At 39.1% G+C, this 18,068-nt stretch overlaps 1 protein-coding gene across 1 annotated transcript in view; it reads left to right on the top strand.

The window, feature by feature from the left end:
- Positions 1-3,733: 3,733 nt before the first annotated feature.
- Positions 3,734-18,068, top strand: part of GUCA1C (guanylate cyclase activator 1C) — a 51,771-nt gene continuing 37,436 nt past the window's right edge. Inside the window, exon 1 of the mRNA XM_041410966.1 lies at positions 3,734-3,925. Coding sequence (XP_041266900.1) covers positions 3,734-3,925 — 192 coding nt within the window. The remainder of the gene's footprint in view (positions 3,926-18,068) is intronic.

Consider the following 18,068-nt stretch of genomic DNA (forward strand, 5'->3'; position numbering starts at 1 on the left):
CCAAAAGTTTTATTCCTGTGGCTTGCAGAGACTGATGGTGCTAATACATAGCAATGAGAGAGAATTATTGTGAATTTTGCTTTGGGGAAAAGCTGGGATCAGAGAAGGTCTCTTGAAGCTTCTCCCTATAATAAATGTGGATTTCTGTGTACTGATATTGTTGTTCTCATTGTCTGCAATTCTTAAGTTTCAAATGCTTCATTGAACTTTCCCCTTTATTTTATAGCATCATCCACAGAAAACTTGAAATTTCCTAGATACAGTCTATCACACCCTTAAGGCTTTTTATTTCATAACCTATGTTAGTAGCCTTGAGTCCCCACCATCCCATATGAAGGTCTAAGTGCCATCTGGAACAGGGCTAGGAGGTTCCAGATGACATGGGTGGTTCTTTACAATCATATTCAGAGGTAAATAAGCACATGCCTGTTTGAAAGAGACACTGCTCAATAGGCAATGGGTTTCTGTGTGTGTAACCATTGATACCGGATTTAAGTGATTGGAACTAAATTTTGGTTTTTACTGTAAACATAAGTTCAGTTTTTTCTTTTCAGGCCTCACATTTATGTCAGAATTTAATACATAATTTTTTCATCCTTTCTTGAAGCACCTTGCATTCAGTCCCTCTGATGGGTGTTGCTTTTCTTTTCCATCTGCCTTTCCTCCCTTTTGGATTACATTGCTTGCAGATCTACTGTGAGAGTTGCCTGCTTCTACATTCTCCCTGATTCTACTTCTGGGCCTTGTTGGAGGGTAATACACATGAAAAAACGTACTCCCCAGCTAACGTGGACGTGGACATGCAATAGGTCTGAGAAAATTGTGCTTTAGATAGAGAAGTAACTTTTTCTCAGGGTGAAAGTGAGGAATTAAGTGGCTAAAAAGAACAGTGTTGCTCTTCTAATCTCTGTGCACTTCATCACTTTAATCACTTAGTAAAGCTATTCTAGCAGGAACATGGCCAAGAACTCCTTGAAAAGCAGCTTCTTCTACTTGCACTTAATTCTGGATTCCATGTTTCCATTTTAGTCTGGTTTATTGCACTGCTTCTTGAACTCTTCTGATGTTTTCTTTTAATTCTTTTTAAATAATGACCTTTGCTGATAAGCATGTCATGCTTGTTCATATGCTTATTTTTTCAAATGTTCCGCCTTAAAATTTGATGGGTTTTTTTCAGATTCATCAAACAGATAATTTAGAATAGCTTGATGATTATCATGAAGGGCTACTTAAATAAAATTTAGATTTTTCTGACATTTTTACCTTGTCTTCTAGAAGGACAATAACAACAGAGTTCAGAGAGTCTTCCATGCCATCTGAAGGAAATATGCACATTTTCAAGGACTGAGACGCCTTATTCATTAATATGCCCATTTATGCTGTTGCTTTTTTCAGAAGAAAGTTTGAAAATGAATATGTACAAAATAATTGTCTATGGCTTCTGAAACCTGTGGTTCAAAGCTTTGGTTATTTTTCCTTTGAACACTGTTGTTATTTCAGGAGGTCAGGGGAGCAGGGGGAAAGGATACTGAGTAACATTTGAGTTTTTTAAAAGTTCCTCTTTTCATTGAACAAGAAATTTGGTGGATATACACTTGGGAAATTCTGTTTTGACATTTCTAATTCCTAACTAGTGAAAATTTAAATTTTATGAAAAATGATAAAAGACTGAAGATTGCTACTTTAAGCTACCTTTCTTTTGCATGCTGTTCATTGTTATTTAGAATATGGCATTCTTTACCTGTTAGGGATATTTTGAAGTGACACATTTCCAAATACCTCTTCACATGTTTCAGAATCTGGTTTTATTCAGTATTTCATAAAGAAAATCCCTGCTGCTTCTCAGTATTGAAGTCTTGATCTTAGAACTGACAGGGTGTTAGTGGTAGCTATTTTTGCTCTGGGGAGATGGTCAAAAGTGATGCAAGGAATTAGCAGGGATTAGGAAAAAAAATCACTTTTTAATAATAGCTACAGTATAATATATATAATAACTACTCCGTTAAAGCCCTCCAGGCATCCGTGTGCATTTTTTCCCCCTTCACTCCCTCCTCAGCAGACTCTGACTAACTGCAGACTCTGGTTTATGCAACATAGGTGCAAATATGTGCTGAAAGTCTGTTCCAGCAACAGCCCAGCTTGTTGCCCTTTTACAAAGGGCTGGTACCCGTTTCTGAAAAATATCTTGCAATTCTGATCTTATATGAGCAGCACATCACAGCTCTTTATTTGCCTAAAAATGCTGGAGGACCACATCAACCTGCATGCCGTGGCCCTAAACCTTATGTACCAGAGGCAGCTTGCCCAGCTGGCTGTGCCACCAGCACACACCCCACGGATGCACCACCACAGCACTCATCACTCCAGGCACCTGAAAAACGGGGCTCATGACATGTCCAACAGCAGCGTTCAGTTCCTTCGCTGTCGAGACCAAATCTGCCTCTCCTGACTGGTGGCACTGCTTTTGCAGCTGAGCAAGCAGGAGCCTTGGCCCAGAGGAAAACTGATCTCATGCACTGCACAGCACTTGAGGGTAATGGGGCTGTGCCCCGCTCTACAGAGCAAAGCTGCTCTAGTGGTGCTCACCTTCCTCTGGTGAGACATCATTGCAGGGCTACTGCTGAGACACCACCCTGGCAGCATCCTTAGGTGTAACAGCTGTATTTTTATATACTACCAGTTTAGTTTCTAACTACTGCATCCCATAGTATCTGCTGCAGGCCTTAAAATGCTGTAAACCTGTACACTGCTATATACTGCCATACAGCAGTATTATGACACTGCAAGTCTCCACAAACAATTTTGAAGAAGCAGAAGCACCCCTGCTGGCCATCCTTTTCCACCCTCACTTTATCTGTTCTCTTGTAAAACCCACTATTGTGACAGCAGGCAGGGCAAAAATGTAAGCAGTGTTTTCTAAATCTAACTATATTTATTGGTATTCAATCTTATAGCAAGCTTTTGCAAGGATCTCTTCTAACACTTGTCCCCAAGTGCAACCACAAACTCTTCTGCTGGCCTGAGGGAAGGGAAAGGATGGGATTGAAAGAGCAATGGCAATGGGGAAGCAATTTTCAAGGCAACATTGGCTTACAGGAGACTCAGTTTCTTGTAGAACTGCAGTCTAAGACAGCAAGTTTTTTTGCTTAGTGTACAGCCACTTTCAGATTTTTCAGGTTATCCAAGTCAAATTGTGTTGCAGTTTTGTCCTGTAAGGTAAGATTTGGATCACCATATATACAGAAATGGTAAAAATGAAAAGTCAGCTGCACAAAATGTATACAAGCTCCAAGGCAGCTGCACAAAATGTATACAAGTATTAAAATGGTTCTAAGTTTTTGTTAAAACTTTATCAATTGTAAAAATGAAGATTTGGAAACTACCCTCAAATTTCCTGCATGTTGCTTTTTCAATATTCATCCAGTTTAAACACCTTTAGCACCACAGATGCAAGTACAAGATGAGAACTGGTATAATCAGTTCATCTGAGGCTCTGCAGACTGACTGTGCACAAAGACTTTAATTAGCTGCTAAAACCACAGGGTACTAAAACTGGGTGCCAGTAATCTTTCTAGGGTGCTATATTTACTTAGTCTATCTTGGTAGTGATCTGTAAGAGGTTTAAAGTAGCTTTCAAAGGCAGAGTTGGTGTTTGAATGATCATTGTTGGGAAGCAAGAATCAACACTTGGATGAATTAATACTGAAAAAGATTACCTGGTATGTTTGATGCAATGGGTGCTGCTGGATCAGCAGATGACATTAATGCTATGGAAATTCACCACTGGTACACAAAGTTTATGAAGGAATGCCCATCCGGACAGCTTTGCCTGCATGAATTTAAACATGTCCTGGATCTACATGGACTTACTCCTGAAGCTAATAGCTATGTTGAACAAGTATTTCACACATTTGACATGAATAAGGTAAGAATTCATTCTTGACTTCTGGGCTTTCTTATGGCTGTATCATTTGATGCACTCAGAGATATGTTTCAGAGAGCTGCAAGCTCCCTGCTCAGAGGTAACAGAAGCGATTCAATAGAAAACTCTGAGCAGGTAACAAAGAATGGCTGGCAAACAATATTGAATGCTCTGTTCCCACTACATTTTGCCAATTTGAAAGTTTCATACAGTCATTCTAATACATGCTGATGGTTTCTCATCTTTGAAAACCAGATTTTTATTGTTATTTTCAGCGCGGATTAATAATTGAATTTTTTTTTATATAGCTGCTTGAAAAGTCTCTCTAATGCAGTGAGAGTTCAGCTGGATCCATAGGTATTAATGCTTTCAGTTTATGCAACATAGGCACAAGAAGATCCCTTCTGTTGCGGGATTCATTCTGAACACCTTCTGTGGCCTAATTCGGTGTCAGTCAATCCCCCTTTTCCAAAGGCACATCTGTTTGGTTTTGATCCATCATCCTAGGTCCTGCTAAAGATCAGTCCAGCAGCTGTTAGATGCACTGCTGTCTTATGTTGCTCCAACGCAGCCTTCGTACAGGTTCCTCCTAGCCACAAGACTCACCCAGAGTTATTTTCCCCTTAAGCCACAGTAACACTTTCTATCAAACGTGACAAAAGGGTGAAGAGTCATCTGTAATCCCTAAAATAGTCACAGAAATTAGGCTTAGGCTGAATTGTCAATAATACAAGGTCAGCTTTCAGCTAATATAACAGATTGGCCCATCTCGGTATAAAAAAATATTTTAAAAAAATAATAAAGCATTAATGTTCTCTACCCGCATTGTTTATCTCAATTAGTTCAGAGATACAGAATTATGTAATTAATTATACTTGTTTCAGAAAATGCTGAGAGTATAAGGTACCTTGTGTGTTTTTACATGCAACAGTACCTCTATTACACTGTTTTCCTGTGTTTCCATACACGTCTACTCCCAATTCAGCTTGTTTTTTTGGAATTATGTAATTCTTTCTTCCATAATCCTCAAGGACTCTTCCTATAAAACAAGGCTCCCTGCATGCTCTTTTCTTCCCACTGCCAATTACCAGATCATTAAACATACTGAAATTTGATTAAGTAGTATCACCTAACTCAATAAATGTGCTAATTACAGATGATGAGCAAACTTCCAGTCTGCCTGACTGGCAGAAATTGTTTAATTTGCTGTGCTCTTTTGAATTAAAATTTTGATGCATTAAGTTCCCCAGAAAAGCTTTATGAATGCTAACCTTCCTGGACAGTGCACATGGACAGTGTCTGAACTCACCTAAGAGTTTTTCCAGTTTAAGTTGTTTAAGCATTAATGTGCACTGCAAAAAGCCCTTGACACTTCAGTGATCTTGAAAAGTGTGGAGAACTTTGGGTGTTGAGGATTTTGGCTTTTTATTTTATGGAGGAACATCTTTTTGTATTCTTGGTATTTTAGAAGTTCCTAATTGCCTTTCTCCCACTACAACTAGCTTATTACACACGGAGCAGTTCGCTCAAGTCATCTGAGGAATATTAAGATGTATGCCTTAAACTTCTCAGGATATATACACATCAGTTAGACTCTTGCTACCAGTCAATCTCTCATCCCCTTCTCGGGTACCCCCAGAACGTTTTAATCAATTGGTATATTTCCACCAAATTTCAACGAGTAGGCATTTCAGTTAATCAGTTCCTAATGTTTTCATAAAATTTGGCAGCTGGGTAGCAGGGACACACCCAGAATGAATGCCCCATTCATGTAGAATTAAGCTTTTATTCATTGTTTAAGGCAACAACTGGCTGACAAAATGATCAGGTGCTTGTTTTCATTTGCCTAGAGAAAATACAGGATGGAGCTGGGGCACCAGTGTTTGGGGGTTTAGGAGACAAAAGACATAGTTTGTATGGGTCTAGGCTTTTGTTTTGCTATACCCAGAAGAGTTTTTTTAATTAATGTACCATGTTAGACAGAAAAAAGATGCTTCCATTTTTTATCAGTTTGGAAGTCTTCCTCCCATTTTAATGAAATTTAACAATGATTTGGCCTTTAGGGCTTCATAAAATCCACTGTAAAACTGCTTTTACTAGGCTTAAAACCTCATTATTTAATAATATACTCCCACAAAATATCTGATGTTCATTTCCTGTTCTGCAACATGCTGTAACAATCCTCTACTAGCTACTACTAATCTGAGGCACAGGTTTTATTGTGTGCTTTCTTAATTGAGCCATTGCTCAGCTGCAGTAGTAGGACCAGGCAAAGTTATTTAGAAGGCAGAACAGGAATGGCACATTTAGAATTGTCAGTTACATAAGATTGTATAGTCTATATCCATTTGGAGATGGAAATAAAATGAAGAATAGGGCTTCCATTCCCAGAAAAATGGCTGGCAGGTTTTAATCCCTGCCCAATCTATTTGTATAATTTAGTAGTTGAAAAGGCTTAAACACATAGGAAAATTAATCAAGTGAACCAGAATGTTTTATTAGAATGTTTTACATTTTTCCTTTAAATACTAATAAAAAAGTCTATTTTTTATTAAATGGCAACAGTATAGCTACATTATTCAGATACAACATATAGCATCTAGATAAGCTGTAGCTCAGTTTTATTCTTCTTTTGCCTTGAATAAAGTCTTATGAAAGCCTCATTGAAAATCCTGTGGCAAACGAGAACCAGGACCTCTCAAACGACATCCCAGGATTTCATAAGTTTCCTCTTTGGCATTTACACTGTATCTGTTTAGTTAGACATGATATATGTATTTATGTGTTGTAATTTATGCTGTCTGTGAAGTCATTCTGTGGGGCTTCAGGCTGGCTCAGGGGACTGCTTTACATAACAAGCAGAATGAGCTCTGCTCTTACCAGCTTGCTGAGAGAAATGCATTTGTGAGTTATATGGCTTTCTCAGTAACAGTATCCTCATAGTATTTTTGGTCATTCCGACTGCATCAACACTTCTAACGAGAGCGTGGCTCAGGCAGAGTACAATGGGAAAGCATTTGTCTTCTGGATTCTGGTCTTAATGCAGAAATCCAGCTCAAGACTCTTTTCCATGCTTAGCAGAGACAAAGGATCTTCGAGATGACTCAGCTCTTTCCAAGTTAGATGAACCAAATCTCTCTGCCCTGCCTCATACATCAAGGGAAAAACAACTTACCTGAGTCAGTGGAAACTAACTCCTGCTTAACAGAAGATTTTTTAAAAATCAGTTTATGAAAAAATCCTACACATAAATCAAGGTTCTGAAGTGGCATAACACATACAGATGTAAACAGCCACAATGCCATTTTATTTTGACATTGAAAATTGCGCCATTAGTTTTCTTTTGTTTTCTTCACCCTGTCCCCTCCAAACAGTCTGTCCTGAATTCTGCATGTTAATTTTCTCTCATCGAGGATCAAATTTTCTCTGCTGCCGTGGTGGTAAAAATCAATGTCAGATCTATGACATTAGTGGATAAGGAAAAGAATTTGAGATTAAATTTCTTGCATGCATTTAGATTTTAGGAATTGAGATTCCAAGCAAAAAACAAACTTATGTGAATGCAAGCTTCTCCCTGAACCTGAAATTGCTGAAGATGACCCTGTCAGCTTCTAAATTCTATGATGACAAAAGTGCTATGCTTTAAATATTCAAATTTCTATCATTTTATTATCTGAAAACCATCACTGAGTTTGTGAACAGAACATGTGTGTTAAGTGAATTATGCAAACGAAGGAATATGATCACTTTTTAGTGTCTCCCCATGCTCTTGTTGTTTCAGAACTATATACATTAAGACATGTTGCGAGTTGTTTTGAACCTTAGGATTATATTAGGAGAAGTACTTATACCATGCTTGGTCTAGATGGGATGTTAAATTTAAGTATGTACTTTCAATTGGAGAGTCATGAAGAATTTGTTTTCTGTAAATTCCCTTCCCAAATTTCACTAGCTCTGATTTATACCCTTTCATCAGGTACTGTCATGTGAATTGCACCCATGTTTGGATTTAAATAACCTGATATATTCTGTGAGACATTTCTGTGAGATCTGAACTTTTTTTTCCCAATGCTAATGATGGTGTATGGTCTATTTCAACTCTAGCAAGAGTAAGTACCAAGGCTGCAAACCTGACACAAGCTCTTATACAACATGAGCATGTTATAAATGGGAAGCTTGACTAGGCCAATAGTCAAGCAGCAATCCATTTGTTAATTAATATGGTAAAGTATGAGCAATACAGCGCTTAGCCAATTCCGGGTCTACAGGCAGTATAGCAACCTTCATACTTTGAATAACTGAGTGGATTAGTCGGATAAAACATGGAATAAGGCAAGGTAAAAACAATAACCCAGCTAATGAACACAATATTATGAACTCTATTTTCTTCCAACCAAGTTCCCCCTCCTATTCTTTGTAAAGCATTTGGCTTGAGCAATATTTCTTGTTTACTTGCATCTTCTCAACTATGCTGGCAAAATAAAACAAGGGATCACACAAAGAAGAAATATCAAAAACAGTTGTAACATATAAAAGGAAAAATCTTAATTTCTTTTATCATCTTATCTCTAATATATTACTCCATCAGCTAGGTTTTAACATTGCTTTTCTGATATCTTTTCCTAGAATGAGTTTTCTGCGGTCATCAATTTTCAACATCCTGAACTGTATCTTTAAGATTAAATGTAAAACTAATCCATCTCTTTTGATCTGCTTGGTGGTGAAATACAGAGGCCAATCAGGTCTTGCCCTCCATTTCCTTGTCACTTTCTCTTAGCTAATTTCCAGGCAAATAATTTTTGCCACCCCTTAACTGTGGTTTCCTACTGTTCCTCAGGTATCTCCCATTCAACAGGCACTAATAATTCCTATCCACAAAACAAAGTTCTTACTTTAACACTTCTTGCAACAAGAGCATAAATTTTGTGACCTACAATACTAATTATTCCCACAATTCAAACATTAACTTATAACCCAGCTAGCATGTCTAGTATCAGAATGAATTAAATGAAGTTTACAATATGGTACTGATAGAGATGGTAATTCTCCTTCTTCCCTTTTTAATTCACAGGCTAAAGGCAGAATATAACATCTCTTTGACCAAAACAGTTCTGATCCTTCTGTTTGAAGTATTCCTCCCTAAGGAGAAGTTTTATTTAGGCAGTGCTTGAAACCAGTGATGTAAGCTTTGCCTTATTTCTTAATTAAGTGTTATTCTTTGTACATTTCTTGGATCGTGTGGGTTTTCCCAAATCATTACTACCTAGTCCCTGTTTGAAAGTCAATTTGGTATCACCCGGTTTAAATGTGATAGTCCATTCTTCAGGTTCCTTCACAAGTCCTTCGATTCTGCTGGTATGAATTCACCCTCTATCAGTGGTTCAGATTGCTGTTTCATTAGTACCTGGAAAGGACTTCTTAATTGTACAGTGATAAAAGTACTGCATTAACTTTTACCATTAGCTTTTTTTTTTAGCTGCAGGGGCAAATTCTTCTTTCTGTGAACTACAGTTAGTTAAATAAGAAAGGCCAGTATCATATCTATGTATCACATCTATTGCTTTTTACTTTTTGGGCACCATTTAACTGCTTTAGTCATAGATACCCCTTCCTCAGAACAAAAGCCTCCTCTTTTTAACAGCAAACGAAACAAAAAACCTCTTACTTTAAACAATAAACCACTTTGTGAGGTTTGGAGAGTCAACAATCTCTACCTTGATTTTATCTTTTAGTGCTGGCCTCCCTCTCTCCCTCTTTCTTTCTCTCTCTCTTTCTCTTTCTTTCTCTCTTTCTCTCTTTTTTTCTCGACCCACTTGCTGAGGACTCGGGACCCCGATGGTCTGGGAGCCACCACGGCAGTTCCAGCACTGAGCCAGCCCATCCTGGTCGGCAAACCTGTGTACTCTGCTCCCAGCACTGCCGCTGGGTCCCCTCCATGAATCAGTCCCTGCCGCAGCTTCCGAGACCCTGCCGCTCCTGCAGCAGCAGTCAAACACCCCCCAACATTGACAACTCTAAACTTGGCGTCTCCAGGTGCTCCTGACATTCTTTTTCTTTCCTTAGCCAACATATCCTCTTTTCCCTTCAAGGAGGGCCCATTCTGCTAAACCTTTTCCAGACCTCAGTTCGGCATTGAGCAATCTCTTAACAACCATGTGTTAAGACCCTTCCCTGCCCTTTATGCAGAAACCTCATTCACACTTCTGCTCTCTTCTAACACCAAAACATCACTACCTCCACATTCCAACATCCTAGAGTCTGCTAAACACCCCTCCTGCTTCAGTTTCTCTCTTTCTTATCTTCTTGCTTTTTTTTTTTTTTTTCCTTTGTATTTTATCATTTCCCTACTCCATTCTACCATACAATATTGTACCATTTTCTCTTAACTTTTTCCTCTTGGTTTCACATTTATTCTACAATTTTAACATTACCCCAAGGGGCTGTCCTGGGGTATATCCAGCAAAATGCTCCCTCTTTTTCCGGTACCTTCAGTATCTCTATTTTCCTGTTGGTTTTATACCAGCTCCTGGGTTTTTGCTTTGGCATTTACCCATTTTATCCTAACAGGTGTTCCCTCACTCGCCTCAACCACACTTGTTCAGACCTTGGTCCCTTCTTGTCAAGGATTCCTCTAATAAAAAGTCCCTTCTACCAGTACCGCCTCCCGCCTCCGATTTACTAAAACAAATCCCCCCTAAGTATTATCGCATCCCGCCCCCGACCTTATATATACAGAAAATACTCCTTCACTCGCTTCATTCCTTCACCTGCCGCTCCCCTCGCGGGAAGACAGAACCGAGGTTAGAAGAACTCCACAATCGCTTCGTGACCAGGTCACGTCTCACTCACACACCACTCACACTCTTTCACGTCTACACCCGTTCTTATCCCATCTAACCAAGCAGTACTTACAGCCTCCTGTTCTCGTCTGGGTCTTTGTGCACGAGTTATTACAGGTGAATTTACTGCAGTCCACTCTGGGAGCTCAAAATTCTTTGCTCATAATTTACCTTAAAGATTTCCTCTTCCCTGAAAGATTCCCCAGTCACTCAGGGCCACCTGAGGCAAAAACCTCCAAGGTGGGGCGCCTCCCTGAGATCAGGAGTCTCCCTCAATGTATTTGGACATTCCCGGCCAACGCACCAAATCTGTTATAAATGGGAAGCTTGACTAGGCCAATAGTCAAGCAGCAATCAATTTATTAATTAATATGGTAAAGTATGAGCAATACAGCGCTGGGTACAGCGGGAGAAGTTTTCCCTCCAACAGCACACCAATAGTTAGGGCCTACAGATATTTACAGGGGTACTCGTAAGCTTTCTCAGCAGTTTCTATTCCCAATTTTTACGTCACAATTCTATACACTATTGTGATTTAGTTTTTCTCAGGCTGTATCTCAGAAAAGAGTATCCCCAGATGGTGGGGTCCAGCTTCCGAAAGAAGAAAGAAGTCTCCCAGCTGGTGAGGTCCAGATTCCAGATGCGCGTTCACCTTTTAATTGCGAGGACTATAAATCTCATAACAGTGATGTCCAGCTTCCCTTGGTCGAAACTATCAATCCTTGAGTTGATGTTCATCTTCCTTTCTCAGGCTGCTTTTCAATATTTTGTTAAGGCATTGAGATAAGCATGTTTCCTTTTTATATATTCTAAAGCTATAGTTTCAAAGATCCTTACTACAAGCAACATTCGAAAATTATACTTCAACAGGTTATTATTGCAAAACTCTTTTTAGCTAGAAGCAGAAAGTTCCTGTCAAACAGCAACATCCTTAAAGCTTTAATTCGAATGCTCCTAAATCAACTTAAGATTTATAAAGGTAAATTGCAAACAAAGGATAGGTTCAAAGGCCTTCTTCCATGCTTTACTTCCTCAGTTATTTATTAGAATTGTCTTTGTAATTGTCCCATGGTCAGTTTCCACACATATCACAATCACCGATACACACGTTGCCTGTATGTACCTGACATGAAACACAGCTTTGTATTTCACAAGTATTTGTATTTCACAAGCATAAATGTCATGTTTTGTCTTCAAGAGAGTCCCTGCAGACACACCTGAGAACATGACAAGGTCACCCCAGACAAAAAGAAGGACCCAAAAAGAAGCTTCTTTTTAAGAAGCTCTTAAAAAATCTCCTAAACTAGTTTGTTTCCTTGTAGGTGGGGATGGATGAGAGCCTTAAAACCCTCAGGTTTTAACCCCTTTCACTACTGGTATCTTGTGTGGATATTTTTGTCTTCATGCTCCTTTTTCAAAATTACTTTCCCCACCATTTCTATAGTAAATTCTGTTCAGAGCTGCATTTTCTGGTTTTCTTCTTTATTTTATCATTGCCATTTTTATTCTTATTTAGAAAGCTTGTAAAATATTTATGCAGCTATTTTACTTCCCTATTCACCTCTTATAAAAAACAACTTTTAAAGCTAGGTGGTGGAAGGAAGGCAGACTTCAATTTTTGCATAGATCAGAAAGAAGATTTTTTTACTTCAAGAAGATAAATGGAAATAATTGATAAATGCAGTCAAAAAACCAAGGAATAAATGGGAATAAGTAGATAGCAGCTTTTGAGGGGAGGAAAGAAACAAGTGAAATGTAAAAAAAGTAAAATTTACAAAACTGAGGCACAAGTATAAAAAGATGAGAATAAACATTCATGGAGTGGAAGGAGGAAATATTGCCTCACCCCTTTTTTGTACATTAATTGAAACCCTTGTGGAACTGAAATGCCAGCTATGGAGAAAAAGTGTTGAAAAAATAGTTAACCAGAGATTCATTCTCCATCAGAAAGAGAGCTGATAGTTGGACAGAAACAACACACAGGAATAAATGTGGTTGTTTGCTCACTGCAGTGAGAGGGAGAGAGGGTGGCAAAGGCAGCCTCACGATTCAACCCCTAGAGGTGCCTCTCCACAACGCCTCTCCAGTATCCCAGAAAGGCACTGGAACCGGGATTACTGGACCCAGAAATACCAGGGCGCTTTTCAGCAAGAACACAAGCCCTTGTCTTGCCAGTCCAGGCCACTAGGAGATGCCAGTGGCTCAGCGTCTGCTCACCTCGGGAAAGACTTCAGGCACCAGGAAGGAAAACGTCTCCAGTCAAAACAACGGCCCCTAATTAGGAAAGACAGCCTCGTCTTTTAATTAAGTGTTTGCTGATGACTCTGTTGGCTTGGCTTTCCTTTTTCCAAAGTGCTTAACTCAGAGGATTCTATTGCTAGAAAGAAAAAAAATTTTAAAATAATTTCAAATTTCTTGCAAGTAGCCGTGCTGTGTAGGCAGATAAAAACAGGAAGCCAGGATTTAGAGTGTTTAAGGATCTATATGTAGCATTATTAACTGGAAAAATCCAATTTGTCTAAGCTGAAAGCCTGCACAAAAACAGCCTGTGGCATCAAAACATTGTTGGGGATGAGAGTGTATTTGGATCAATTACCATTAACATGAAAATTTCTGGAGATCTCCCATCTAGTTCATCAGCATGGAAAAGTTCCGTGATTTTTTTCTTCTTTGTTATCTCAGCTGGAGCCAGGACTCTTTCACTTAATTTCTTAATAAAACCACTGAAAAGTAGCAGGTTAGCAACAGCAAGGATTGTTAGTCGCATTTGCAGTTCCCTGATGCCCACAAGGTGTAGCCCAAGCTCTTGCCCACCCTGAGTTCAGGAAAATCAATGAATTCGCAATATCTACTAAAAGAAAGTATTCCTGACTTACTCTCCTGACAAAGGAAAATGCACCTCTTCGGCAACTAGAAACTTTGATGAAAATAACAGCTTCAGCAGCTATCAGTGGGTCTTCTTTGTAAGTCATGAACTAAAAAATTGAAAATGTAAAACTGATATCTCAGAGCACTTCCCATAATCATTAAAGCTAAAGGAATGGCACTACAAATTGTTCTGTGGAAAGGGTAAGACTTGTTATTTCATTATACATAGTTTGCTGGTTATTTATAGATACAGGCGCACTGTAGCATGTGTAGCTAACAACACCCACAAAATTACATCTCTAACTGGTTAATGACCAAAAAAACCCTCTTAGACTGGGCTTTGCACAACTAAGATAAGCACAGTTGACTTTCTCATCACCAAGATGTGTTTCACTGAGCTATACTCCTAATCTCCATGTCAGGAATAATGAAGCAGTACTACAAAAATAAATCAAACATAATAGGCTCTTATAGATGTATTGCTTTAATGGTCACTGCCTTCTTTATCAGTTTTAAAGCTATACAAAAACTCAAGGAGTTAATTGTTTGTACAACTGTGGTAGGAAGCACACAAGGAATGTGGCTGCAAATGAGCAAAGTTGGGCCAGCGCTTGACCAGTGTTTTCAATGAGAGAATAAGTCAGCAATTGTGTGTCCCACAAGGGTGCCAGGATTTAAACACCACAGAAAGAAGCAATGACCTCTCTTTTCCCCAACCCCACTCTTGAGTTAGTAAGAATTTGTGAGTCCTCTTACCCCAGGTTAGGAGGTTGTGTCCTACTAGAAATTTGTCTCATTGGGGCAAAATCTTTCTGGTTTATAAAGAAGAGAAGTACAGCCCTTAAAAGCAAGCTACATTCTGATGCAGATAAAAGAAAGAAAGTCAGCTTGGTCTTCTTCCTTGTATCATGCATAGAAGAAATGCAGAATTTAGAAGCTAAACACTCATTCAAATAGTTAGAAAACTGTAGAGTAGTCCATAGGGAGAAGATGATGATGGTTGGGGCCTAATAGCTTGGGTCTTAAAAATCAAAAAAAGCAAACAACAAAAAAAGAAAAAACCCTTAACAGTGAAAGCCTTCAGAAGTAAATTTTCTGACTAGGATAAGCCATTCCAGCTCTTCTGGAAGGACAGCCTTCTCTTTCCAAAATTTTATGTCTTGTCCAGATGATTCTCTTTCATTTAGGCTGTCAAGGTAGTCTCTCTGAAACACCTCAAGCAGACCTGCTTGAGCTGGGAGGTAGGTTGTATCTGCCTTAAGAGACATAAATGGACTCTGAAGTAGGCTACAGATGATGAGAGGCCACATGCCTATGGGGAATTGGAAGATACTAGAGGGACATGGCAGGATAGGGGGAAGAAAACCATGCTGTGAAGTCAGGGACATGGGAATGTCTGCAATGGTGCTTCCTCTGGTCCTGCCCACACAGAGCCCCTCTGCCACTGACATGAGCAGTGGCAGATCTCCATATGCATTCAGCACTGGCAGGATCCAGCACCTGATAGCGACAGAGTGCTGGAAAGAGAGGGATGGAGAGAGAAATGGAGCAAAGTATAGAAGCACAAGCTGAATCACACAAGCGAGAGATGTGGAATTTTTCAGAGAAAACACCACATAGAAATTGCCAAGGAAGGAAACAGAAAGTGGGGCTGGATTGAGCTGGAGCAGATGCAAGAAGTTAGTTGGCAAAGATGACATGAATTTAGACAAAAATCTGTAGATAAGCTTTTTATTCAGATACATGTAAAACTTGGCATTTGCCACTTCACACCATAGCAGTTCTCTTTGTTGTATTACACTTCAAAGAGGTAGTGTTCAGCTGCATCCATTGGAGGGGAAAGATGTGTGTCCTCCTTGCTCCACCACACGGATGTAGTGCAGGCTGCCTACTGCCACAGTACCACTGTTTTCACAATACCCAAGAGAGAGAGAAAGAGAAAGTAATCTTTATTATTTTCGTTTTCTGCTTTTTCATGTCTCAAGTAAGTTCCTGATCACCCTGCTGGGAAGTTTTGTTTTGTTTTTGTTAGGAAAATTAATCCACAAACATCAGAGGTTTATGTCCAAAAAGGAGACAGTAGACTGCTTTTAATTTATTCAAATAAGGGAAGAGGCCATGGGGCATTCCCCTGGCGTCTCTTGAATTTTTGGAGGACACAGCCTCCTTTTTATCCTAATTTTGTGGGCACACTTCCCTTCTCTCTTTCCTCATTGGCTGAGGTACTTGAGAGGTACAGACTTCCTGATACGTTTGATACCAAAGATTTCCCTCTAATGTATAACCCTCCCTTTTAATTTTTAATTCTTATGGAATTTAAGGTTTTTTCCCCTTTGTTTCTTTCATCTTTCAATGTCTAATTTAATTTGTCAGCAACCCTAAAGTTTATTTGTAAAAGGAAGTATCATTTTCCATTCATCAATCAGTGGAATCCTTCCTATTGTTTCTTTTCTCTCCCAGTGCTAGTTTTATCCACCAGCAGACCCACAGCTTGTTTGTAAAGACAAATCTGCCATTCCTCATATTGTGATGTGGGCTTTTATTTTTAAAGGCTCAACCTCTATTTCAACCTTTGTCAAAAACCTACCTTTTTTCACTTGAAAAGAAATCTAAATTACAAGATCCTTTCTAAAACTAAGAACTTTTAAAACACTTTCAGAGCAGAACTAAGAAATCTGATCTTTTTTTCTCATGGTTCCCTACAGAGACACTTTTGCTTATTACCTGCAATGTGCATTTTCTGTGTGCCCATGTTGCATTGATTGTCCTTGAACCAAAAATCTTTATTATGGGACTATTATTTTCAGTGTAAGTGCATAGTCCCACTTTTGCCTGTTTGTATGGTTTTTTTGATTCACAGAATATTGTACAGGTTTCAGAAAGCTTCTTGGCATCTCAATAGATACTGAAATTTTATCTTCACCTTTTAGAATCAGCTTTGTTTTGCACAGATAGCTCATTAGGAATCGTTTCTCTGGGTTTTCTATACACAAGCTAGTCTCTACACCCATTGTTTCAGCATTCTTTGAAATGTCTTTGCTATACTAATTTACTCAGTTTGGCTCCACATTGCTATCAATTTTCTGGTTTTATTTATAAATAGAAATGCTCCAATGCCTTTGGCTTCTGGAATAGGTGATTTCTATAGAATTTCTACTGTCTCAGCACGTGCTTTGTCTGCAGCTCATTAAGTGCCATCAGACTAAGCAGAGGGTTATAAATTTTAGTCTTTTTGTGCCCCATAAAACTCACGTTTCTTTTTATGTCAGGTGTTATATCAACCAAATTATACAGTTCTAGTCCCCTACAAGAGGTGAGGGATGCTGTGAGACTGAACTCTAAATCAGATTATTTTTTACTCGGATAGTTTTGCTGTCTTTATAGGTGTTTTAGTTATTCTTATTAAGCTAAAGGGATTCTGAAAACAGGTATTACTTTAAAGCCATTCCAACCTTGACTTAGTCTTTTGACAGAATGTACAAAATCTGACACAAACTCGGACTTCTAAGGCCTTTCTTTAAGGCAGTGTGTTGTGGCGAACTCTCCGTGTGTTGAGACATGAGGCTTCACTCCATTTCAGAAGGCTGATTTATTATGTTAAATATTATATTAAAATACTCCATTAAACTATACTAAAAGAACAGAGAGATCAGAAGGCTACAACAAGAACAGAACAGAATAGAAGAGAATAACAAAATCCTGTGACTGCTCACAGCCTTGGCACAGGTGGCTGTGATTGGTCATCAATGGAAAACAATCCACATGGACCAATCATGGATGCACCTGTTGCATTCCACAGCAGCAGATAGTAATTGTTTACATTTTTCTCCTGAGGCTCCTCAGCTTCTCAGGAGAGGAAAAATCCCAGCAAAGGATTTTTCATAATATCATGGCTACAGCAGTGCAGCAGTCTCTCAATCACTGTGGGCACACTTCCCCAAGAGTTGCTATTTGGAAGCAACAAGCAGAAGTAATGTATGCTTTTTCAGGGGGAGAAAAGAGGAGGGAGAGGAGAGGGATCAGTATGTGTGAGCAACTCCCAAGTTCCCTGTGCCTAGATTGAGATCCAGTAACCAGGATCTGTACAAGGTCATGTGAAGAGATGGAAAGGAGCTGTTATTGCCCAGGAGAAAGAGAGAAATGAGGAAGGATAACTAGCACTGGGTGACTTACTGATGGACAGTTTTTAACCTAGCAATATCATGTCAACTTTTCAGCCTGCTTAAGTCTTGTTCCTGATACTCTGTTGTCTTGGTTTCAGCTGGGACAGAGTTCATTTTCTTCCTAGTATCTGGTACAATACTTTATTTTTGATTTAGTAGGAGTAATATTGATAACGCACTGTGTAGTGTTTATCCTAAGTCAAGGACTCTTCAGTGTCTCATGCTCTGCCACTGAGGAGGTGCATAAGAAGCTGGGAGGGATCACAGCCAGGACAG

The sequence above is a fragment of the Onychostruthus taczanowskii genome, unplaced genomic scaffold, assembly GCF_017590055.1.
Source record: "Onychostruthus taczanowskii isolate IOZ18803 unplaced genomic scaffold, ASM1759005v1 scaffold34, whole genome shotgun sequence".
Lineage (NCBI taxonomy): Eukaryota > Metazoa > Chordata > Aves > Passeriformes > Passeridae > Onychostruthus > Onychostruthus taczanowskii.